This window comes from Debaryomyces fabryi (genome assembly GCF_001447935.2).
Source record: "Debaryomyces fabryi strain CBS 789 chromosome Unknown contig00001, whole genome shotgun sequence".
Taxonomy (NCBI): Eukaryota; Fungi; Ascomycota; class Pichiomycetes; order Serinales; family Debaryomycetaceae; genus Debaryomyces; species Debaryomyces fabryi.
In genome coordinates this window covers 68,434-91,871 of record NW_015385427.1, presented here as the reverse complement: position 1 = coordinate 91,871, position 23,438 = coordinate 68,434, and the positions used below count along the sequence as shown (strand labels likewise).

The 23,438-nt window shown below is 34.6% G+C and overlaps 8 protein-coding genes across 8 annotated transcripts; 4 read left to right on the top strand and 4 right to left on the bottom strand.

The window, feature by feature from the left end:
• Positions 1-330: 330 nt before the first annotated feature.
• AC631_00041 (uncharacterized protein) lies at positions 331-2,307 on the bottom strand (the record flags this gene model as incomplete). Its single annotated transcript, XM_015608871.1, has 1 exon — positions 331-2,307. One exon carries the CDS (start codon positions 2,305-2,307, stop codon positions 331-333), a length of 1,977 nt encoding a protein of 658 aa, XP_015470272.1.
• A 404-nt stretch (positions 2,308-2,711) lies between these two features.
• On the top strand, positions 2,712-4,649 carry SEC2 (guanine nucleotide exchange factor; the record flags this gene model as incomplete). Its single annotated transcript, XM_015608870.1, has 1 exon — positions 2,712-4,649. The coding sequence occupies one exon, from the start codon at positions 2,712-2,714 to the stop codon at positions 4,647-4,649; it is 1,938 nt and encodes a 645-aa protein (XP_015470271.1).
• Positions 4,650-4,964: 315 nt separating this feature from the next.
• Positions 4,965-10,259, top strand: BNI1 (formin; the record flags this gene model as incomplete). Its single annotated transcript, XM_015608869.1, has 1 exon — positions 4,965-10,259. The coding sequence occupies one exon, from the start codon at positions 4,965-4,967 to the stop codon at positions 10,257-10,259; it is 5,295 nt and encodes a 1,764-aa protein (XP_015470270.1).
• A 95-nt stretch (positions 10,260-10,354) lies between these two features.
• AC631_00038 (uncharacterized protein) lies at positions 10,355-14,176 on the bottom strand (the record flags this gene model as incomplete). The annotated part of the gene is made up of 1 exon (XM_015608868.1): positions 10,355-14,176. The coding sequence occupies one exon, from the start codon at positions 14,174-14,176 to the stop codon at positions 10,355-10,357; it is 3,822 nt and encodes a 1,273-aa protein (XP_015470269.1).
• A 199-nt stretch (positions 14,177-14,375) lies between these two features.
• Positions 14,376-15,412, top strand: AC631_00037 (uncharacterized protein; the record flags this gene model as incomplete). The annotated part of the gene is made up of 2 exons (XM_015608867.1): positions 14,376-14,417; positions 14,552-15,412. 2 exons carry the CDS (start codon positions 14,376-14,378, stop codon positions 15,410-15,412), a joined length of 903 nt encoding a protein of 300 aa, XP_015470268.1.
• A 1,219-nt stretch (positions 15,413-16,631) lies between these two features.
• AC631_00036 (uncharacterized protein) lies at positions 16,632-20,018 on the top strand (the record flags this gene model as incomplete). The annotated part of the gene is made up of 1 exon (XM_015608866.1): positions 16,632-20,018. The coding sequence occupies one exon, from the start codon at positions 16,632-16,634 to the stop codon at positions 20,016-20,018; it is 3,387 nt and encodes a 1,128-aa protein (XP_015470267.1).
• An 80-nt stretch (positions 20,019-20,098) lies between these two features.
• Positions 20,099-20,671, bottom strand: SPC3 (signal peptidase complex subunit; the record flags this gene model as incomplete). The annotated part of the gene is made up of 1 exon (XM_015608865.1): positions 20,099-20,671. One exon carries the CDS (start codon positions 20,669-20,671, stop codon positions 20,099-20,101), a length of 573 nt encoding a protein of 190 aa, XP_015470266.1.
• A 143-nt stretch (positions 20,672-20,814) lies between these two features.
• Positions 20,815-23,112, bottom strand: AC631_00034 (cysteine--tRNA ligase; the record flags this gene model as incomplete). The annotated part of the gene is made up of 1 exon (XM_015608864.1): positions 20,815-23,112. One exon carries the CDS (start codon positions 23,110-23,112, stop codon positions 20,815-20,817), a length of 2,298 nt encoding a protein of 765 aa, XP_015470265.1.
• Positions 23,113-23,438: the final 326 nt, after the last annotated feature.

Genomic DNA, 23,438 nt, shown 5'->3' with positions numbered 1-23,438 from the left:
TACAAATAAGCCAATGCGGTTTCTTTAATTTTAATGTTTATACGAATTTTTATATGATGTGCTTCTATTAATGAGAATCACAAGGTTTACTACTAATTTTAATGATATATTATAGATTGTTTTACTAGATACTTTTGTAAGTTACTTCTATGAATACTTTTTGAATTTGACTCAACCGCTTCGGCAATTGAAATTTTGCATCTCGAAAAACTTTTTTCTCCCTTTGAGCCCCTCTCTTAAGATGCCTGCGGGCGTTTACACACAACTTCATTTGCAGCCACATCTTACCGCACATTCGTCCGAACTTATATCCAATAACCAATAGAGCTCCTACACATCAATTTTGTACCCAACCCTCACACACTCATTAAACCATCTGTCGATACCATCGCGAGGGGTAACTTGAACCAGATCTCCTTGGCATTCAAAAATGCATTTGTTTATTCTAATATACTTCAAATGTTTGTTATACTGTAAGTATAGTATGGCTGCATGTTGAACCCTAAACCATTCATCATATACGGTTGGATGTACCATTTCTAACCCAAGATGGGGAGCCCCTCCTGCATGTGAACCAAATACATCAAGCTTTGTTAGCTTGGGCAAACTACTGATCAATTTAGCTACCTTATCAGAATTATTTATATCACTGGGATTGATTCTAAGGCTTTTCAAATTAAGGCAATTACTCAACTCTTCGTAAAAAAAATTCGATGGAATCGGAATGCTTAAGTCACAAAATGCATTCTCTTCTTTTGTTTCAATTGAAAGTTTTACTAGCGTCTCGTATTTATTCCCTGAGATTATTGCATTTGAGTAAGCACCGTAAAATTCATTGATGTCATCATCAAATGACTTAAGTTTACTTTGGTTATATCTTATAGTTAGATCTAACGATTTTAACTTATCACTGGATATCAATTTTAGAAATTCAGGTACGCTATCAGTTAGCGATTCTCGATAATCAATGCATAAATGCAGCAAAGTAGATAAATAAGGGGCGATTTTAACAATAAAACTAGTTTTTAGGTGATTGATTAATTCATCACGGTTACTAATTGTTGCTTGTATTTTCTGATATTCAGATACATTCTTCAATTCCAAAGTTTTCAAATTCGCAAGATTAACAGAATTTATTAATGTATGCGAATCTTCCGGCGTAAGCAAACAATTGTTAAACAGTAGGATCGATAAACTATTCAAATACTTTAACTCGCTTCGAACGAATAGGGATTGAATTGTTCCTAAATCTAGTTCATTTAACTCCGATATTTCGCTGTTGGTAACCAAATTCTGAAATGGCGGTACTAGAACACTAATATCTTTATCAAATCGCGATAATTTCAAAATCTTTAAATGCTCACTTATAATATCTGGCTTACAACTAATTAATAGATTATTAATAATCTTAATAAGCCTATTCGAATTCTGAAATGGTCTAATTTGAAAGTTAATCAAGTTAGGAAACTTCAATGGCCGTGCAGTGGCGGTTTCACCTACATCAGAGTGATCAGAATCGTATTCCATTCTGCTAGGTGAATGTAGTTCAGTCAAATAATTGCTAAACTTTATATTCAACACCAACGTTGTTATAGATTGATAATTCGGTAGCATCTCTAAATATTCCAACCTGAAATTATCATTTAGCCATATTAACTCTTTTAAATGAGTTAACTTTCCGAAAAAAACGCTCAAATTATCATTCAATTCATAGTCATATACATTTAGTGAGTCCGGTAAGTCAATACACTGAATCTTTCGAATAAATGGATAAGTGACATTTGGACCAAATTTATTATAGTTGGTGGTATCATCCTCAAGAGATTGGTGTAGCTTTATGTAATGGTGCAAAAAGCGTTTGAAATTATAAGGGCTTTTTATGTACGAACACGAGAAATCTTCACACTCATTAAAACCATCTATCGAAATATAATGTCTGAAGTCATACTCTTTGTTAAACTGACTATAATGCTGGTCAACAATTATATGTTGGTATAATCTTGGAATTGTAGATGAATACATCGCACGGTTTGTTCTTAGCAAACTCAAGCAATCAAATTGCGACAATTGATTTGCAATCTTTAATCGTATTTCAAATGGCAATTTGTCCAACGTAAGAGTTTTAGCCTGCTTAGATATTTGTTCCTTATTCAAGTATTTCATTAATTCATCTATAGAATGGCTCGACCTTGGCCTATATAGATCATGCTGATCTGAGTTTGAGCAACTATCTACTTTAGATTCAAATGGAATTTTCGTATTTGCTTCCCTAGGACCCTTTTTATCAATTCCATACTCCAACAGCATTGTGATTAAACAATTACGGACTTTACTATTACGTTGGGGTAGTATTTATTACTTCGACTTAGTGACTGGAATTCCGTCACGTTCAAAATTATGGATTTCGATTAGCCTTCAACGGTTTTGTCAGTTAGACGTTACTTTATGCCACTAATACTAAATAATAAATCTACCAACTGAATAATATATTATACGCTTAAAATGATTACTTTGACGAGTTTAATTTGTTTTCTTAGTAGGCATAGCAAATGTTGTTAAATGTTTTTATCATTTCCTTATCTAAAAGGTAATGATTCCTACTATGTGGAGAGTGTGCGCGGCTCATGAATACTTGTGACACGGTTCGTAGATTTATTTGTTAGTTGGTAAATAGACAAGCGCTTAAGTTGAGATAGCTTGACTAGTTAAGCATGACGGAAACTCCTGAAATCGAAAATATGGACGATAGATTGACTCAAGAAGTTACTCTGTTGTCCACCAAGTTAGTTACCGCAGTTGCTAAACAGCTGGAGTTAGAAGAGAAATTATTACACATGCATAGAGACAATACTCAATTAAAACAAAAATTGGGTAAGTTAGGTGATATTGAAACGAAATATAATGAAGTAGTCTCCAAACACGAAGAGCTCACAAAGGAGCACGAGAAAGTGAAGCAGTTGAAAGATACAGCTGAAGCGCAAAATACTAAATTGCTGGGAGAAGTTGAGGATTTGACAGCGTCTTTATTCAATGAAGCCAACGAGATGGTCAGTAACGCGTCCAGGGAGGCATATAACTTCAAGGTGAAGAATCGTAAATTGAATGAAGAAATTGAAGAGAAAAACACTATTATAGATAACTTGCAGGATCAATTGAAAGATTTAAAACAGTTATTTTTCAGGATCGAGGAACAGCACAAGCTTACATTTTCAGGAACTGGTACTCCCAAACTAGAGCAATCAAATCATCTAGATGATGAAAATAAGAATAACACGGAAGAAGATGTAGATAGTAACCCCCAGAAGTACGCGAAGCAACTAGAAACTATTATTTATTCACCAAATGTTGGTGCAATAAGATTTGATCTATCACAGTATCAGCAAGATTTCAAAGTTTTCATTTATACTATAATCAAACCAGAATTTCATATGGATTTGACAGCGTTGAAAAATTTAAAGTTCTTTAGAAGTGTGTGGAGTGAAGAATTGGAAAATAGTTTCCCTATTATTCCAAATCTAGCCAATTCAAATTTTATAAATAGATGGCAAAAGGGAAAGAACTTTTGGAACCTCATCGTAGAGGGCAAAGCAGTCATCGAACCAATAAGCGGTGTCAATGAAACGTTTAAATTGGCTTACAAGGGGGATAAGCTTAACAAAGATGTACCTGTTGCTACTAAGGATCCTTGTAGTTTCTGCGGACAATCAAAAGATGATATTTTGGAACACTCAAGACTTTATTCCTTGAAGTTGTTGAATCCAGATTCTTCAAGCGCTAATACTGAAAGTCAGGACGTAATAGTAAGTTATCCATTGTGTAACTACTGTCTTATAAAGTTGAGAACTATTTGCGATTTTTTTGCCAAAATAAGACTCATCAGCAGCAATGTATATAAATTAAAGCAAAACACACAGTTCGAGGAGGCAACTACGCCAAATTTCCAGTTCAAGAGATCCTTTAATGGTTCGAGTGATTTGGAAGTCAATAGTTCTCCTAAGAATAAACAAGTCCTCACAAAAGAAGAAGAGGAAATAGAAGAATGCAAGGTTATGAAGTTATACTTCATACTAAACTTAATAAGAAGCAAGATCTTCTGGAGTAAGCTCGGATTCTGGGATAATGTGGAAAATGTTCATGAAATAAATATCGAAGACTTGAATCATGAGGCTTTCAGGTCCCTCATAAGAAAACCTGTTCAAGACAATGCCAACGAAAATAGCCAACCCAGTACCCCAACACTTCCGAACCAACCTGACTCTACTACAGCGTCTAGTGTGCCCAAACTGGGAAATGATACTTCAAAAAACATCAAGGATGTCTCAGATATCTCTGTAGATACTGATAAATCTAAATCTACAAAAGACCCTGCATCTAAACCAACCAAACCCCAAGAGTTGTCAGAAGAGAATGAGCTCGCAGACTCCTATGGCAAGGACTTGGAACCTTCTTCGGATAAGGACAACGATGAGTTTGCTGATACTTCCGAGAATTTCCAGGATTCTGAAGACCAGGTATTGGCCAATGACACTTCTGACACCAAGCAGCAGCTTGGGCGTAAAAATTCCAAATCAAAGCAATTTAAGCAGAAAATAGATAATGATTTAGATCAAACATTACAGATGCTCCAAGAAAGTATTAACGATGAATAGATATGTATAGTCTGTTTAATTTAATAAAGTACACTCTTAAGAACACTCCAAAATAAGTCTCACCCATAGGGTAATTTTTTTTGTTTTGTGACGCGCCCATTTAAGTTAAGCAAGCGCTGTTAATCCAAATTTAACTTAGTTGAAACAAGAAGGGCTTTGACTATATAGATAAATTATTGATTTAATATTTTAAGAAATACTATCAGTATATTGCGAGTAATCAAGTAATATTAGTATACAGAAGTTAAATTACATTTGGCATACGTTCTTTCGTAGATTGTGAAATCTAAGGTTATTTGAACAGTTTGACACATTATGAGAAGAAGACCAAATGATTCATCATCGTCCCACTCGAATCAATTAGACTCTACTATAAATGAAGAGTTGAATAATTCCAGAGCATATAATAGCTATAAGCAAGGAGGCCAATCCGGGGGGCATAATAATAACAATAATAATACAAATAGAATCTCCACTAGCTCATTCTTCAGTCTTAAGAAGAATAGGAATCAAAGCGTTAATGAAAGCTACAGTGATACATCATCCTTCGACTCGTCGAGCATACTAAGTGGTGGTACTGGGAATATAAGTCATAATAATAAACGGCACAATAGCGTAGTGTCGACCAATAAATCTAATACGAATATAGTACCTACGCCTCAGGTCACTAATTCCAATCATTCTCGACATGCATCAACATATAGCATATCTACGGTTTCTAATCCGTATGAAACTAAGACTTCGAGATCAGTACACAATAATGCATTATCAAGGAAGCCTACCGGCTCTTCCATGATTTCCAAGCCATCATTATCGTTAGCTAATGCAAATGAAACTTCGAATAATGGTGCAAATGGTTTTGTGCTAGAGAGGCCGGACCTGGTTTATGAAATCGATAGGATGTTTCGTGATTTGATGGATAAAAGAGATTTTAAGTCATTACCACCGCAGGCTAAACAGGAAATGAATAATTATAGTCCGGATAAGAAATGGATGTTAATTTACCAAGATGCTTTAACTGAGTATAAGAGACAAGAGCGAGCAGTTCGTAACAAGGAAGAAAATGCTACTCCAGAGTTTTATACGAAATTATTGCTAGCTAAGACTATTACTGCCCAGCAATTGAAGAATCTTTGGGTGTCGTTAAGAACTGAACCTATAGACTGGGTTAGAAGTTTTATCTATGACTGTCAGGGTGATGCGATATTGTCTGCATACTTGATTAAAATTCAAGATTCGATCAATCAAGTTGATATAAATGATATTAATGATGATATTTTTGATAAGGAGTTCAATACTTTAAAGGCATTGAAATGTATGATGAATCAAAAATTAGGTGCCGAGAGGGTTAGGACCGACGTTAATTTATACGTTAATGCCGTTTCAGGTTCATTATTATCCCCTCGAATACTTACTAGAAAAATTGCTGCTGAATCGTTGACATTTATGATAGCCTACTATAGCCACAATAATGACAATGATAATCAAGATGCTTACCACAAGATACTAAGAGCATTAGATAATATATCTACTAAACCATTTTTTGAATTTGAGTCAGGAAATGATGCTGCCCACAGTACCTCTTCAAAAAAGAAATTGGTGAGAAAACCACCCGCTGGAGAATCTTACAAGAGGTTTGAGTTGTGGTTGAAATCAGTGGAGAAGATTATTGATGGTAAAGGGAAGTATATGAACTCGTTAGTTGGTGCCAGTGAAGAATTGAAATTTGCTTATACTGGAAATTCTAATCAAGGTAATCTTGAAAATCATTTGTTAGAGTATTGTCTAGGCACAATGCTATTGATTAATACAATAGTTGAGTATGGAGTTGATTTCAGAGTTAGAATACATTTAAGAGCACAATTTTATTCTGCAGGGCTTGATAGACTTTTTGCAAAATTCCAAGAATTAAATTATGAAAATTTAAATCAACAATGTGCCAAATTCATAGACTTAGCTAACAGTGATGAAAGTTATTTAAAAAGTAAAGAGCAAATTGATGAAAATCTTGATTTCAATGATCCTGTCGAATTAGTTGGTTCACTATGGAAGAATATCAAGAATAGTGAAGCACAAGGCTTTTTTCTTAGTGCAATCCAGCATTTATATCTTAACCAGTCTGAGAAAAAAGACGATGCTGATGAATTATTAAGAAGTTTGAAATTGTTGGATGGTTTAATTCAAAATGTTACAATGGTTCACACGACAAATGATGATTCAGCGGTAGGAATTGCTATCAACAAGTTATTTTCAAGCTTAAGTACCGACGATATGTATAGAAAGGCTATCGAGGAAGCAAGAAACTTCAAGCAAATAGCTGAGGAAGCTACAGCCGAAAGAGATGAGTTATCTAGACAGTTGTCAATGGGTGCTGATGGCTTAATTACAAATTTATCCAATGAGATTAAAGAGCAAGAAACTGTTCTATATAGAACAAGACGATTAAATGAAGAGTTAAGTCAAGAGCTAGAAGATTTGAAAAGAAGACATCTTGTCGAGAAACAAGAGCAAGAATTAGAGATGAGAGAGATGTTAATTATGCTAAATGATAATGCCATTCTTGAATCAAAGAGGAATGGTCCTAAGACAACCGTACTGATTCAAACGAGTAATGAAAAATTGGTTAAAAAATTACAAAAGGAGATTCATAGGAGAAAAGCTGAGTATAAATTAGATAATAGACAATTTGGTACTCAAGTAGAACCAAGTTCAAGGTTAAGAGCATTAAGAGATCAAATGGGTGATATAGAAAATATGGCTAGAGAATTAGAAATGACAGATTTTGAAACGTACGTGGACCCAGACCTCAGTAATGCCGAACCTAAATATGATCCTATAGAATCAAAAGAGTTAGCAGAAACTTCTGAAGATGAATTTGAAGATGCGGAATCAACAGCTCATAGCATTGTAGAGGTTCCAGATTTGGATGCACCCAAAGGTCCCCCAAGGCCATGTCGAGAGGATGATTTAGAAAAGCTTGACTCTTTAAGAAAGAAGTTGTCGTCTTTGCAAAGTGAATCAAATGATATTATGAAATTCAACAACAGCTCCATGTTTAATAAACAAAAATACTTAGCAATGGAAAGATTGCGAGAATTGCAAGATAACTTTAAAGATTTCAATATAGATTTTAGTGTCGATGAAGAAGAATCTAAATCATTCAGTTTTGAACATGTTGATCCAAGCATAAAGGCAAAGGTTCACGAAGAGTTAGAACAAGTTGAGAAGTTGAAGAAGAGTTTGGAAATAAAATTGTTATCATTGAATATAAAGCCTGCTAACTCTACGAAATCTGAAAACACTATGCAAAGATTAGAAACTAAGTACATGCAAGGCAAAAAACCAACCGCTGAAGGAACTATTAAATCTACAAATAACACCAGTGATTATAGAAAACACAGAAACACTACAACCGATGGTATGGATCCTAAATTTTTAAAAGAATTAAGTTCGACGGTTAATAAAGCTGCACCAATTGATGGGTTTGATGATATAAAAGAGAAATCAGCTAATAATGTGGAAGAGCCAAAAACTAAGCAGTCTAAACAGACTTTAAATCCTTCTCCTGATCCTCCGCTACCACCTTCATTAGACCCTTCTTCTGGCTTAGCACCTCCTCCTCCGCCACCACCACCACCACCACCTATGCCATCAATACTCGGTGGCACAGGAAACAATACAGCAGCTCCTCCACCTCCACCGCCTCCACCTCCACCATTTTTATCCAGCGGTTCAGGATCTCCTGCTCCACCACCACCACCTCCTCCTCCGTTCCCTACTGGGAAAGTACCTAAGGAGACAGTGAAGTCGACATCGGCTTCGCCTGTTCCAGGCCCATTTGACAATTACCCAAGGCCGAAGAAGAAGTTGAAACAATTGCACTGGGAAAAGTTTGATAACAACACTTCAAACTCATTCTGGCTGAATTCTCAAACTAATACCATAGCTAATGATTTGATGACAAAGGGAATTTTTGATGAAATTGAACTCATATTTGCTGCTAAAGAAATTAAAAAGTTAGCAACAAAGAAGAAGGAAGATATCGACAAGTTATCCTTCTTATCGCGTGATGTTGCACAACAGTTTGGTATCAATTTACATTCTTTCAATAATTTATCGGATGAGGAAATTGTTGCTAAGATTTTGAGATGTGATAAAGATATCATTACAAACCCTGCCATTTTGGAATTTTTAGGCAAAGAAGATATTGTTGAAGTTACCAATACCTTAGCAAGAAATTTTGAGCCGTACTCGACTGATTACAAAATGGATCAAATTTCGAAACCCGACAAGGATCCAAATGAATTACAAAAACCTGATAGAATTTATTTGGAGTTAATTTATAACTTGCAGCATTATTGGAAATCTAGAATAAGAGCGTTAACAGTTATATCTTCTTTTGAAAAAGAATACGAGGAACTTGTTTTTAAATTGAGGTCAATTGATGAAGCGGTGGAAAAAATTAAAAATTCACAACACTTGAAAAGTGTGTTTCAGATTATTTTGACTGTAGGTAATTATATGAATGATTCTACAAAACAAGCTCAAGGTTTCAAATTAAGCTCCTTGCAAAGATTAAGTTTCATGAAGGATGACAAGAATAGTATGACGTTTTTGCATTACGTAGAGAAAATCATCAGGACACAGTATCCAGAATTATTAAGTTTCCTAGATGAATTATCTAAATGCATAGAAATTGCGAAGTTTTCAATTGAAACTATTGCAAATGATTGCAAAGATTACGCACAAAGTATCAAGAATGTACAGAGTTCGATTGACATCGGTAATTTGAGTGATGTTTCCAAATTTCATCCTCAAGATAAAATATTAAAACTGGTTCTTCCTGTTTTGCCCAGAGCAAAAAGAAAAGGCGAATTGTTATTAGACCAATCCGGATACACTTTGAAGGAACTTGATCAATTGATGAGGTATTTTGGTGAAGATCCAACAGATTCGTTTGTTAGAAATTCTTTTATTAGTAAATTCGCAAACTTTGCTAAAGATTTCAAGAGAGCGCAAACCGAAAATATTAAGCGTGAAGAAGAACTTAGAATTTATGAAAACAGGAAGAAACTATATGAGACTCCTACTAGAAAGCAGCTGGAAAATAAAGAGCCAAATGATGACAGTGATTCTAATGTCATGGATTCATTGCTAGAAAAATTGAAGGCTGCAGGTCCTCTGAAGGGCGAACCCTCATCTGCACGTAAGAGGGCACTAATGAGAAAACACTTATTGGAAAGTCTGAGAAAAAGTCCCCTGAAAGCAAGCATACAACTATCCCCGCCACCTTCTCCCGATTCTCAAGATGAACATACATTACATTCGCCTTCTCGTGATACATTTAATTCACAAATAAAAGCGGACTCAACAGATGCAGAAACTGGTTTAAATGACGAGGAAGTAGTAGACGGAGAAAAAGATGTTGGCTCGAGGGCAAGGGATTTGTTGATGGAGTTAAGAGGAGTAAATGAAAACAGCTCTACTGATCGTATGTCTGCAGCACTGAAATTCAGGCAAGAACGACTTAGAAGAAAGCTATCAAATATTGGAATATCAAATGATTCAGAACATAATCCTATTGCAGAAAATGATGAAGTTGGAGAATAAAATTCCAATCGTACAAATATTTCATTAATGAGCTCTATTTATTTAATTAACAGTAAACCATTTGAATATACATATTTAGTTCTTAATGCAATACGCTAAATAGATACATTGATATCACATAGTTTCGATATTTCGTCTAAATCATAATCTATTAGTTTGCCCTTATTGTCTTTATAGTTAAAATATGGCTTGTTAATAGAGCTCAAGCCCTTTCCTGTCACCTTGTCGATGAATGGCCTATTCAAAACCTCAACGAACGATTCAATCAGTCCATCTATCAGTTTTCCCGTATTTAATGACTTTGCAAGATTTCCTAATTCGTCATTTATGCTTGAAGGTGATCGGATTGATGTTATCTCTCCATTAATACCTACGCATAGAATATTCGAATTATTGCTTTTCGATTTTAGCTCTTTAGAGGTTTCATGGTTAGCCCAATAAGAATTAAACTTAGAAGCATAAACCCTAGGAATACTAGACATCTTATAAGAAAACATATCCCTTAAATTGCTATCGCTTGTATTCATAATCAAAATTGACGAGTGTAATTTATCCCCTGCAATAATGTTTTCGTTTAATTCGGTTTGGTTCACGATGCTTTTTGGTGATGGATCCTTGTATATAAGTTTCAACATATCTGAATCCCCGTCATCATTTTTGCTATAAATAAAGTGAAAGATCGAATCCAATTTCGTCGTGACTAGAAGTTTATTGCCTTCAACAGATAGCGAAATTATGTCACTTGTAAGGGTTACAAGTGCAGAAACTGGCTTTAACCGCCTTTCATCGATATTATATGTAGTAGAATAAATAGTTCTACCTCCAGAGAACAATATTGATGATTCTATTTGTTGAATATGGGTAATGGGCTCTTTATGTTCGAAGGAAGTGAGTTCGGTAACACGTATATATACTGGACTTTCCCTTGAATCCTGAGCTTTTGTTATGTCCAAAACTTTAAAAGATCCTGTGTCGTCATTATTAGCATTCCCTATTAATAACTTTTTTGATACTCTATTCTGTCTTTTGACAGACCAAATACAAGCAGCCATAGGCATTTCATCTGGACCAAATATACATTCATCAAAATCTAAATTTTTTAGTCTCGAATTTAGTTCATGGTGTTGTAGGATCTTCAATGCTTTTCGATCGATGAACTTTAATCGTAATCTTGGATCTTTAGAATTGCATAATATTACAAATGTTGAAAGATGCGGTAGATATGTTAGCTTTTTGGCTGACTCTGCAATGTTTATTTGTTTCACATTTGGCGACTTGAACGGATGAACAGAACTAATTGTAAATCCTTCTTCTCTAACAAATCCAAAATGCTTAGCCACATTACTTATTGTACTATTTCCAAGTCCGAAATTTGGTAATTGTATCATTGCAGAAATTGCTCTATCATGTCTTTCTTCAAAATAAACTTGGGTTGGAAATTCTGAATCATATAAATTTAATAGCCAAAGACTTCTCGAATGAATAAATACCATTTTGCCCTCATTATGAACATTTTGAAATTTAACAGGTGTATCGCCGATTTTGAGGAAATGTTTGCATCTCAAGACGAAATTTGTATCGATATGAAAATGGATATAATAACCATCCTTGGAACCAACATATAAGTTCGTCCTTGGACTCAAAGTTTGAACGGAATCATGGGGAATTATAAAATTTTCTCGAAGGTCGTTATTTCTGTAAGGATTAAACTCATCTAGCACATATTCTTTATATTCTAAAATTTGCTCTCCCAAATATTGATAAATATATAGAGAACCATCGTAACTTCCTGTGATGAGGTAAAGTGACATATCTAGACCGATTAATCTAATCATCGAAGGCTCATAAGCAATGTCTAATGAGCCAACTAAATCAAGTGCACCACTGTCTTCCAAGCTTTTATGGAAGTTTACGTCATTGTTCACTTTGAACAATCTTAAGGAAGTGCTTTTTTCCTTATCCTTGCTCGCCACTATCATTGCTAAAAATCCATTATGCATATCACAGAATAAAATTCTTTCGTTTTCAAACTTTGACGTTATGTTCAAATCGAACAAGTTAGTGATAGTAATAGAATATCGAGTGATTTGGATTAAAATATCTTGGCTCTGTGATATGTTCCCAATGAATAAAGAAGAATTAGAGTTATCTATCGCAGCATCCTCTATCTCAACAAGATATTCATCCTTCAGCGGTTGATATTCTAATACTTTTGTTGCAAATGGCAAGGAACAAAATAAGTAAAACCTGCTTCCTAAAGTAATCAAATACAATTTATCAGATTTGCGCAACTGTTCATAAGTTCTACTTCTTCTTGTTGCATTATATCCATTTCTGAGCTGTGTAAGTCTAGTCCTTCTACCTATTCCCGTTAACGCCCACAATTCTTGATCAGATCTACTGTTTATAGTTCTAGATTTATATGAGTCAATGATCAGAACATCCAATACTGGGGTCCAATTTTTGAAATCAGTTATTAACTGTACATTGCTGTAACAGGGCTTTTGAGTGCCAATCTCTTGCAAGTATTCCTCAGAAAACAATTCTGTAACATATAATTCTCTACTCGAACCTGTATCACAGCCGAATATTAAGCTAAACACATCATCAGATTTTTCTAAAGAAAAGACTGATATGGGATCTGATATACGCATTACTGGTCGTAATTGGATATTGTTTTCGAATACTATTACGGAGTATATAACACCATTATCAGTAGAAATCATAATTTCATCCGTTTTCGTATCTGTTTGAGAAAGTATTCTTGTAAGTGGTCGATAGTAGCTTGTAGGAAATGATCCAGTAAACGGAATACGATAAAATCCATAATTAGCTGACATTATATCGTGAACACTGATGATAACTAGCTCTTTTTCATTTACAAATAAAAAACTATCATTATTCTTCAAGGATATAATAAATATTGGAATCACAAATGAGTTTTCCAATGGTAGAGCCGTCTTAGTTAAATTATTATTGATTGTTGCCCCTAAAGTCCAACCATACAAATTTAATTCTAGTCTTCGAGACTCAGTAAATGACATAATAAGAAACATAATATGATTATTGATGACACTGTTGTTTAAAGGTTCTGCGAAGCAAGAATGTAATATGATTCCATCTACAGGAACATTAAAATGTGGCATAAACATTATTCCTGAATCGGTATGCTGACAGTTATATATTCGAAAGACGCTACTAGCTGACGTGGATACAGCTGATAATCCACTAGCATGCGAATTTAATGAATAGCCTGAAGATTCAAGCGCAGGTACCGACAAATCGCTCGATGTGTCCCACCATTGAACAATAAATGGCTTATAAATGCATGATTCGTTGGATTGAATTTGGCCCTGTATATCATAATCCGTATCTTTATAGTGCCTGGGAACATAATAAATTCGTATCAAGAATAAAAATCCTGATTTCAAAGATATCATCAAGGAGTCTTCCTCTTGGTTCTTTCCATCCATGACTCCTCTAAGAATACATGACGATCTGATCGGTGCGCTGAAAGAGAACTCCACATCATTAATGAGCATCGACGTTGTCTTTACTATAACACGTATGGATTTTAACTTAATATTAATGTTTGGTCCTACGCTACTGCTTTTCGCTGTGCCTGTAGGTGGTGCTTCACCAATGTTGAAGAGCAAATCATCATCATCGCTAAAAACATCAAATTGCGAGTCCTCTTCTTGTGGGCATAAATATTGTTCTCCTTCATCATTAACTGTTACGCTGGGAAGTCCCCGAAACCGCTTACTGATATGTACGTGAAAATCTGGAATAATATTGGTAATGATTGGAGAATGCAAAAGCGTTTGTTTGATATATGTTTTCGATGCATCGTTATTTTCTTGACCAGTAATAGAATCTATATCAATATTAGGGTACTCCGGGTCATCTATTTCCATAATTGAATGAATTGAACCTATTATTGACGACTGTAGCTAATGTTAACTAAAGAACAAGTTATAGACATAATAATTTAATGTAACCTGTAAATGACTGTGATAAGAAATAAACTGTAACTTCTTTTTAAAGAGTATTATATGGAAGTTAACCAAGTATTCATCTTTCAATTGAACATCGAAAGGCACAGATACGATTGAAATGTCTCAAGGATATAATAAGCTATCTTCAGCAGATGGGAATGTATGTCTCTCATGGTAATAAATTTATTGGAGTCCATACTAACAAAAATATTATAGACACAACAAAATGTCCCAGATCTAATCGATCAAGACGGTACGTGTTTTAAAATTAACATAATTGATGGAATTTCATAGATATCAAGAAGACTAACGCTTAATATAGATTTCACACAACAGCAATACGTTGTTCCAGATAATGAACAGAATGCTACAAAACCGGCCAAAAGTGCTCCAGGACAACAACAGCCAGAGGTTGTTCAACCACAGATACCTATAGATAGCACCAACTCACACATGTTCCAGATCAATTTCTATAGAAAGTTTTTTGAATTAGACACAATTACATTTTTCGAGAAAATCAAACGGGCATTGAATCCAATCAATAAGTCGACCTCGGTGAGTGATGATGATGACGACGAGGTAACCGAACTCTACGGTTTTATCTGGATCACAGGTACGCTTATATTTTTGATGTTTGTGAGTTCGACTGGAGCAAATATTTTGTCGGAGTGGATCCACTCAGACGACAAGAAATACGAATATAGCTTCGAGCTCCTCACGTTGTCAATTTCGTTATTCTACGGCTACAATATTTTGGTTCCTCTCATATTGTACGTCTCAACGACGTGGGTCTTGAAGTTCCCTCATAGGCTTTCCTTGACAAAGTTGATCTCTGTTTATGGCTACACTAATATTTTATGGTTCCCAATCACTGCAATTAATTTTTTAATTGTCGTATTTGTCAATAACAAGAGTCATCACTTGGTTTGGAACTTTCTCGAGTGGTTGATAGTATTGGTCAGTGGTTTCGTCACTGGTTTGAGTAATTTGACCAAGTTAAGTCCTATTATTAAGAAAAATTCCTTAGATTTAACCCAAGAAACGGTTGTGAGTCAAGCAAATAAGCTCTACATTGTTATTATGGTTCTCCTAGCAATTGCACACTTAGCCTTCACCATTTTAGTTAAAATTAGCTTTTTTGGTATATCTGTTTAGTTACCTTGTAGTTATAGTTTAGCCCTAACATTAATATGGTCGTGTATAAAACGGATAATAAATTCTCATTTGATTCTTTACTTAAGAGAGAAAATTTTCCCTTTTATTAGTTATTCTTTTGCTTTAATACTAATAGAATAGGGAAAAGAATTAGGAATGTTTCGTCCATAAATATATGAAATCATTGAAAGGTATGTTAAAGATTTCATCAAACACATAAAGATTTAAGAATTTCCAAAATTTGGCGGTGATTATTTGCTATTTACCAATGTTCCAACTGAATTATCCGGGTTGACATCAGCATTATCGTTAAGTTTCAGCCTTGTATGAGCCTATTTATTTTGAAAATTAATGAATCGATCAATTTTTAGCGTATTAGATCGTTGCTAACATTTAATTTAGGTATGTTTAATTAATCAAAACTGGAAATTCGTTTTTCATGAGGATAACTGTGACCGGGCGGACATATTTAACCCTACACATCCCTCTTTTGTACAATTAGAAGAGGAGAGGCATTTCAGTGTACAAATTTTTGAAGTGCTGATGAGTAGGAGGTGATGAAAGGTCGTGAACTGATTTTACGAATGAATATCCGGTTTAAAATGGATATTTGGAGAATAAATTCACTAACGCCAAAATAGTCTTTTAATGATTTTAAATAGTTATAGGTGGAACCTCTAAGTTCTAAATTGTAAATCGGCTTATTTTATGATGATTCCTTTTATATTCACACTGTACGAGGAGTTTCACGACTTCATTGACTACAAACATAAAATACTGATTTAATGACTCTGATGAATAATGCTGATTTATCTATTAGTTCTATATATATCTAGTTCACAATAGTTCCAAATACATGTCATAACATGATATAATTCGTAGCCCATCTAATATATTTGCGTCGTGTATATAACCACTAGTTGATGATAGTAAGTGAAAAATCAATATGGAAAGTGTAGATTTTAAAGATTCATTATAACTGAGTTTCTCCCGTTTACACTTTAACCTTTAGCTGAATTTGAATCACACATAGCAGACAATTATGCTACGACTGTTGTACCGGCAGCTGGTAAATCAAAGGCAATCTGAAGTGGATGCACTTTTAGCATGGTGCATTTCCAATCCTGGTTATAAAAATGTATATATAAAAACACTTCAGTCACAAATATTTCCCTTTATTCAAGTACCGAAAATCATAACTAACGGGATCCGTAAACATATGTTGAATTTTGCATTAAGGAGATCGATATCTACGTTAAGAAGGCCAGTCGAGCCAACAAAAAATGTCATGCTCTTGAACAAACGATATTCAGAGGTTGAAAAACTCATTTCTGATGCAGATATTAGAAACAAATACTTAGACATAATACGAAATGGCTCTACTCTATCCAAAAATGATGTCAGTATGATCTATACAAATTTTTTGAAAGTCATCGATATTGTAAATGGCTTCCCAACCTCCGAGTCAATTGATCTTTTATTGAATATGTGGAAATTTGTTTTCCAAATAAATTTTTCTAACGAAAATGTTAAGGAATTACAGCATAAGTTTTTGAGCAAAAAAGAGCCATTCATTACTATTTTGATTAATACAAAAAACTACTCAGTCTATAAAGACATAGTTGAACCGGTCTATTCCATTCCTGAATTTAAGAATTACAAGTCTACATGGACGGATACATTGGCTAATACTTTTCAATTAGATTCTGATGATAAAGGCCACATTCTTTTTAATAAAGGCACTATCATTCTGTTCTTAAAGAATCCTCAAAATTCGATTGACATTAAGAGAAGGCTATTAGCTACTTTCCTAAAAAAAGGAGTATTATACTCATCAAGCATAAATCAAACTTATTATGTGACAAAGGAGTTCATTAATCTATTACATGAAATAGGTGATGACCATATGTTATTTAAAGATCACGAACATTTCATATTAGATAAGGCATTCCGATTAATTGCCATTCCACCAAAAGGTGTTCAATTTTCGGACCATCTCCATAGCATTAAAAACATAATAGACTCATCTGCATGTGAATACCCACAAACATACTATAATTTTATGACAACATCTATGAGAACTATACTTCGGTTTAGTCCACACAATGTGTTGAATTATTGGCATATTAAACTTAATCTCGTCGAAGAACAAGGTCTTAAAGAATCTGATGTATTTCACCACACTGATTTGAAATCTGCGATGTCTGCATTTTGCCTGTTGAACATGTATCAATCGGTTTTAGATCTATATCAAAAATTCACAGGCTTGCGTCATGAAGAGCAAATAGAAGTACTTTTGAGAGTAAGTGAAGAATTCAAAGATTGGAAATTATTACAGAAGCAATTTGAAGATATGTATGGCAAAGGTCAATTGCCTTATGTTGTTCATTATTCTATTGTTATGAATGCTTTAGCGGCCATAGGAGCTAAGGATGAGGTTAACCAGCTTTTCAATCAATTATTGAAAAGAAACTTGCGTCCAACGCCATCAATATATGCTGCATTAATCAATAGTGAAACCTTCTATGGAAATGTTGAGAGTTCTAAGTATTGGTTTGATGAGTATTTAAAACAAGTCAAAGCTAATACAATTGATCCAAATTCTGGACCGTATCTATATTCGTTAATATTCAAATTATATTTGAAATCGAGTAATTTAGATGCAGCAATGAAGTTCTTAGAAGCTGCAAGGGACGAACAAGAAAGATTGAACATCACCCTAGTAGACACTAAGACTATAAGTAAATTTATTAATTTTGCTGGGACTATGTACGGACTTAAGGAATTGGAAATTCTTCGAAAGCTAGGGCAAGAATTGAATTTAACTTCTGATGAATACTATGAAAACTTAATTCGGGCATATACAAGATTGGACCAGTATGAAAAGGCGAATGAGGTGGTATTCGAAGCTCATCTGGAGTCAGATGTTCCTTTCACAAGTCCCGATATTTACAAGGTTCAATTGAGAAATTACAGGTTTTGGTACAGAAATACTCCATCTCACGAAACTCAAATCTTCATTTCAGATAGAATCAGATATATTCTCGAGCATGTTGTTGGCAACAATATAAGCAACCGGAATAATCATGGCTTATATACAGAAATAATTAAGCTTCACCTTGCTCGAAATGATTTATCTAGTGCAGAAGCACTTTTCAACTTCGTGAAAAATCAAAAAATGTTATCGGAGCATCACTTTACTCCATTTTTGGATTATCATGCTAACCTACGTACATTTGCGGGTTATTCTCATGTGTTGGAATTGTATCGACAAATGGCAAAAGAAAGAGTCAATATATCTACCAAAACATATGTACATTTAATCAAGGCATTAATTCATTTAGATGCGCTGAATCATAAGGGATATGAAAATTCGTTCAAGTTGCTAAAATCTGTTTTTGAATTGAATGGTTTAACTATTAGTCCTACTGACCCGGCGCCAAGAAACCCCCAAGCTGACATACTTGATAATTCAATCGACTTATGTAATATTATTACCTCATATGTTATGGCTACTGTTGGTTATCAAAATAATGTTGATCTATTGGTTCATTTTTTAAACCAAATGAAAGAACGATTAAATGGAAAGTTAACTAATGAATTCAAATTTTCGATTTACAAGGAACTAGGACGTTTGTATCTTAAACAGGGTAATTTTGCATTGGCAAAGCGATTAATAGACAATGGCCTTGAAGAGTCACATAATATCATATCAAAATTTATTCATGATTATCCTTATAATAATATATCTAAGGATGAAATACAGATACCCAAAAGATTGCAGTATGAATATAGAAGCTTATTAAGTTTGAAACTAAAATGCATGAAAACAAGCTTTGAAACACCCGAATCATACTATAAATTATTTCAAGATTCTGAAGAAGCCAATATTAAGTTATCGGGTGATCAATATCTTAAACTAATCAATGAACTTCTTAAATTATCCAATCCAGAAGTCCTACGTTCCATTTTGAAGATTTGTGAAGATCATTTGGTTGCAGGTAACTGGGCAGAAGTTAAATTGTTTAGAAAACTACAATTCTTGTACAAGCTCACAGTATTGCATTTTAGTAGAACTGCTGGAATTAAGGCAGTACAGAATAACTATGATATGTTAAATCGCTATTACAATATTCTTGATATACCACAATTGCAATCTACATATCTGTATATTCATGATCCTTTAGAATTATTGAAACGAGAATTAGATGAATTCAATGAGATTCATACGAAAGCACATTCTAAGGGTTCCTATTGGACTTTGGACAGGTTATTGCTGAACATTCCTGAATTTTTTTCTCCAGAAATAAGATTATCGACGCAAAATAAAATATCGCCATATTTTGCTAGCAGAATGTGGCATCTAATCAGTGGATTTTGTGGTGGAGACAAATATAAAGCATTCCAACTCATGGATGAATTTCCTGAAACCATTGAGTTTTTGATATATAATAGCTCTGCAAGATTACGATTGCAGGTATTCAGAAAAGAAATTGATCAAATCCAGCTGCCTCCGACCAGCGATCAAAGGGAGGATTTTGAATCTAGACGCTTGAGAACATTAGAAGTTCTAAACCACTTGAAATCTACGCACAGCTCATATTAACATCAGCATCTTGTATTAAATATAATTTCTTGTACATAAGTAATTAAATACCTTCAATATAATAGATTTATAACTAATATCTATTTCTGTTGTTTCCTCTTATCTACATACTCGGCAAATTTGAAGCCTGAAATATTATCTGTTTCGCCAAATACTAATGGACCAATATGCGGTTGAAGATTCCATTCAAGCTTCACTATTGCCTCCCTTTCTCTGAACGATGGTTCGATATCCCATACTGAATACTTTGACTTTTGGTTCTTTAACAGTAACACTGCATCCTCTTTTGAAGTAATGATCTTATCCCAATATGTTATCTTATTCGAAGATCCCTCACTTTTACCTGGATACTCGGCTGTCAAATAAACAAATAATTGCTTTGTATTCCAATTGAACAAGGGAGATAAGTCTGTCTCTAAATCAAATTGTATTCTAGAATTCTCCTTAGGTTTACGATTGACTGACCCATAGTTAAATGAGTGTTTAAGCAGTACTTGAGGCTTGATATTACCTATTGAGGTTGTTTCCAAGGACCATGCATTATTATAATATAATTGTAATAGCGAAGATAAGATAACGATTCCTGCTATTATTATCGATGATGACAATGCTTGATTAGCAGCATATTGAAACCTGGTTACAATGTTGAACATGTTAAGGTTCAATTGATAATTAATTGTAGACTCTCTTTTCTTGAATCGTGTCAATAATTTACGCTCAATATTTAGAAAATGCACTGACAAAAAAGTTCGAATCTACTATCGATTTATTTAAATATTTACAATACACTATATAATTATTGATTTTGTAATTTCAAGAACTCCTGATAGAGCTTCTCTTGTTGTTGGTATTGCTTGGCTAATTTTTTCCTCATACTTTTAGAAATTTCTTCGCCGTTGACATCCTTGGTAGGTATACCCTGTTCATCCCATTCAGAATACAACTTAGGATCCTTGAATAAATCAGATGGATTGACTTTCATCTTATCCAAGCGTTCTTGTTCCTTCTTCGCTTTTTCTATCGCTTGTTGTTGTTTTTTCTTTTCTTTTTCTAACATAGCATTTTCCTTATCGGCTTGCTGTTTCTTTAACTCATCCTGCTCTTGAGGATTCAAAAACTTAATCAATGCTGAACCATTTGGACGATCATCTAATGAGATTCCCAAGTTAATTAAATCTGCTCTAATGGAATCAGATGCGTTTAAAAACTCACCAAATGATGCCTTATTAATCGCCATGTTACGAATTGCATCACGGAATTGAGATAATGCTTTGACATAAGGCATGGCGATATCTTCTTTGGAAGAACTACCTTCAGAATCTGATCCATTTGAATCTGACCATCCTAATTTATCAGATCTAGTCTCGAAACCCAAAATATTTAAGATTTTAACAATCCAGCTGGAAATTTCTAATAAAACTTCTATTCTTAATTCATTTTCTCCAGTGGAACAGGATTGGATATAATTATTAGATTTAGACACCAATTCTTGTATATTCCTTAAGACTAATGGAGAAGATAAGTTATCACAAAATGCAGCATGGGTTTCGGTCTGAGCTTTAGTTAAATCGTCGAATAATTGTCTCTCGGCCAGGGAAAATTTCTTTGATACGTAACCACCTTCAGCTAACGTATGCTTGTAATCATTATTCAAAGCACGAACGGTGGTGAAGAATTTAGAAACCGATGATTCCCACGATTTAACTTCTTTAACTAAACTATCCTTAAAATCGATTGGCTTGTCCCAAGAACTTAAAGCAAATACTAATCTCAATTGTCTGCTTGTGAAATCATTTAAGGCCTCTTCAATAGTGATGAAATTCTTTAATGATTTTGACATCTTTTGGCCTTGTATATGTAAATGACCATTGTGCATAAAGTAATTAACCCATTGCTTGTTATCAAAGTATGCTTCTGACTGAGCTAACTCATTATCATGATGTGGAAAGCACAAATCTACACCACCGGAATGTATATCCATAGTTTTTCCAGTCATGTCTGAAGCCATTACTGAACATTCGATATGCCAGCCAGGTCTACCTTTACCCCATTTAGATGGCCATGAAGGTTCACCTGGCTTGGAGCCCTTCCATAAAGCGAAATCTGCGGCGTTCTTCTTTGTGTCTTGGCCCGTACTAAGCGAACCTTCACCATCGTTAATTAACGACATGTCACCTTTGTTCCAAGGTTGTAACTTGGCGTAATCGTGGTTTGGATCATTTTCGAATTTGGTTGTATCAAAGTAAACAGAACCATCCTTGGTAGCATAAGCATACCCGTTATCGATAATTTTTTCAACAAACTCAATAATCTCGGGGATATATTCTGACACTCTTGTAGTAATAGAAGGTGGTAATACGTTTAATTTTCCCATGTCTTCGATGAATTTTTTTTCCCAATACGAAGGTAATTTTCTGAAGATTGAAGGATCATTAACAGTTGAGCCAAATTCATTATCCAAAAAGGGCATTGCAACTTCCTTAATAGACGATAAATAGTCGTCAAGTGGAGTGGTTTCTGAAGTTGACGAGTAAATGGATACATGGGCAGTTCTTCCAGCCTTGGTATACATTGGAAATTTGGGGTTTGTAACTGCAATTTCCTGTACGTTTACTGAGTCTAACCATGGAATGAAGTCTTTCTCGATGCTAGAGCCTTCAAATTGAGGTAAGGTCTTGGTAATGTAATACTCAAGGTACTTCTTTGACTCATCTAACAATTCAGGAGTAACAGCACTGTATTTCAGAGCCAATTTCTGTTCGAAAAGGTACTCTTGACGTGCGGCTATGATAATCTTGTCGTCGATATCGGTGACGTTCTGAATGAACTTGACATTGTAACCAAAATAGTCCTGCAAGATCCGTCTGCAAATATCGGTGGAAACATAGTTTCTAGCATGTCCCATGTGCGAATGATCGTACACAGTAGGCCCACAACAGTACCAGGTAATGTGATTGTTTCTGAGCGGAATAAACTCTTCCTTACTACGAGTCAATGAATTATATATGCGTAACACTGGCGCATCGTCTGTCTGGCGGGTAGGCTTAATCCATTCGGGTTGTTGAACCACGGGCTTTTTAGCGGCGGAAGACATTCTGGCTATTAGTCTCTTGTTTGTCTGGCACAAATGCTTGAGCATAAACGAATCTTCCTTATCCTATGTTTCGACTATATTAACCCACCGTAAGGTTGTATCAATACAATTTTGCGCTTGTGGATGGTGAGTCACGTGTAAAAATCGTCAACAAGCGAACCATCATCCTATACGTCCCTTCTGGCCCAAGCGGACCGTCTCTCTACTGGTGTGTTGCCACTACAATGTCTACAGACGATGAATTAGGTCGGAGAATGTGTATTAACTAGACTAAGGCACCACTCGGTGCAATTTCGCATGTGTGGTGTTCAACCTCTATTTTTGTT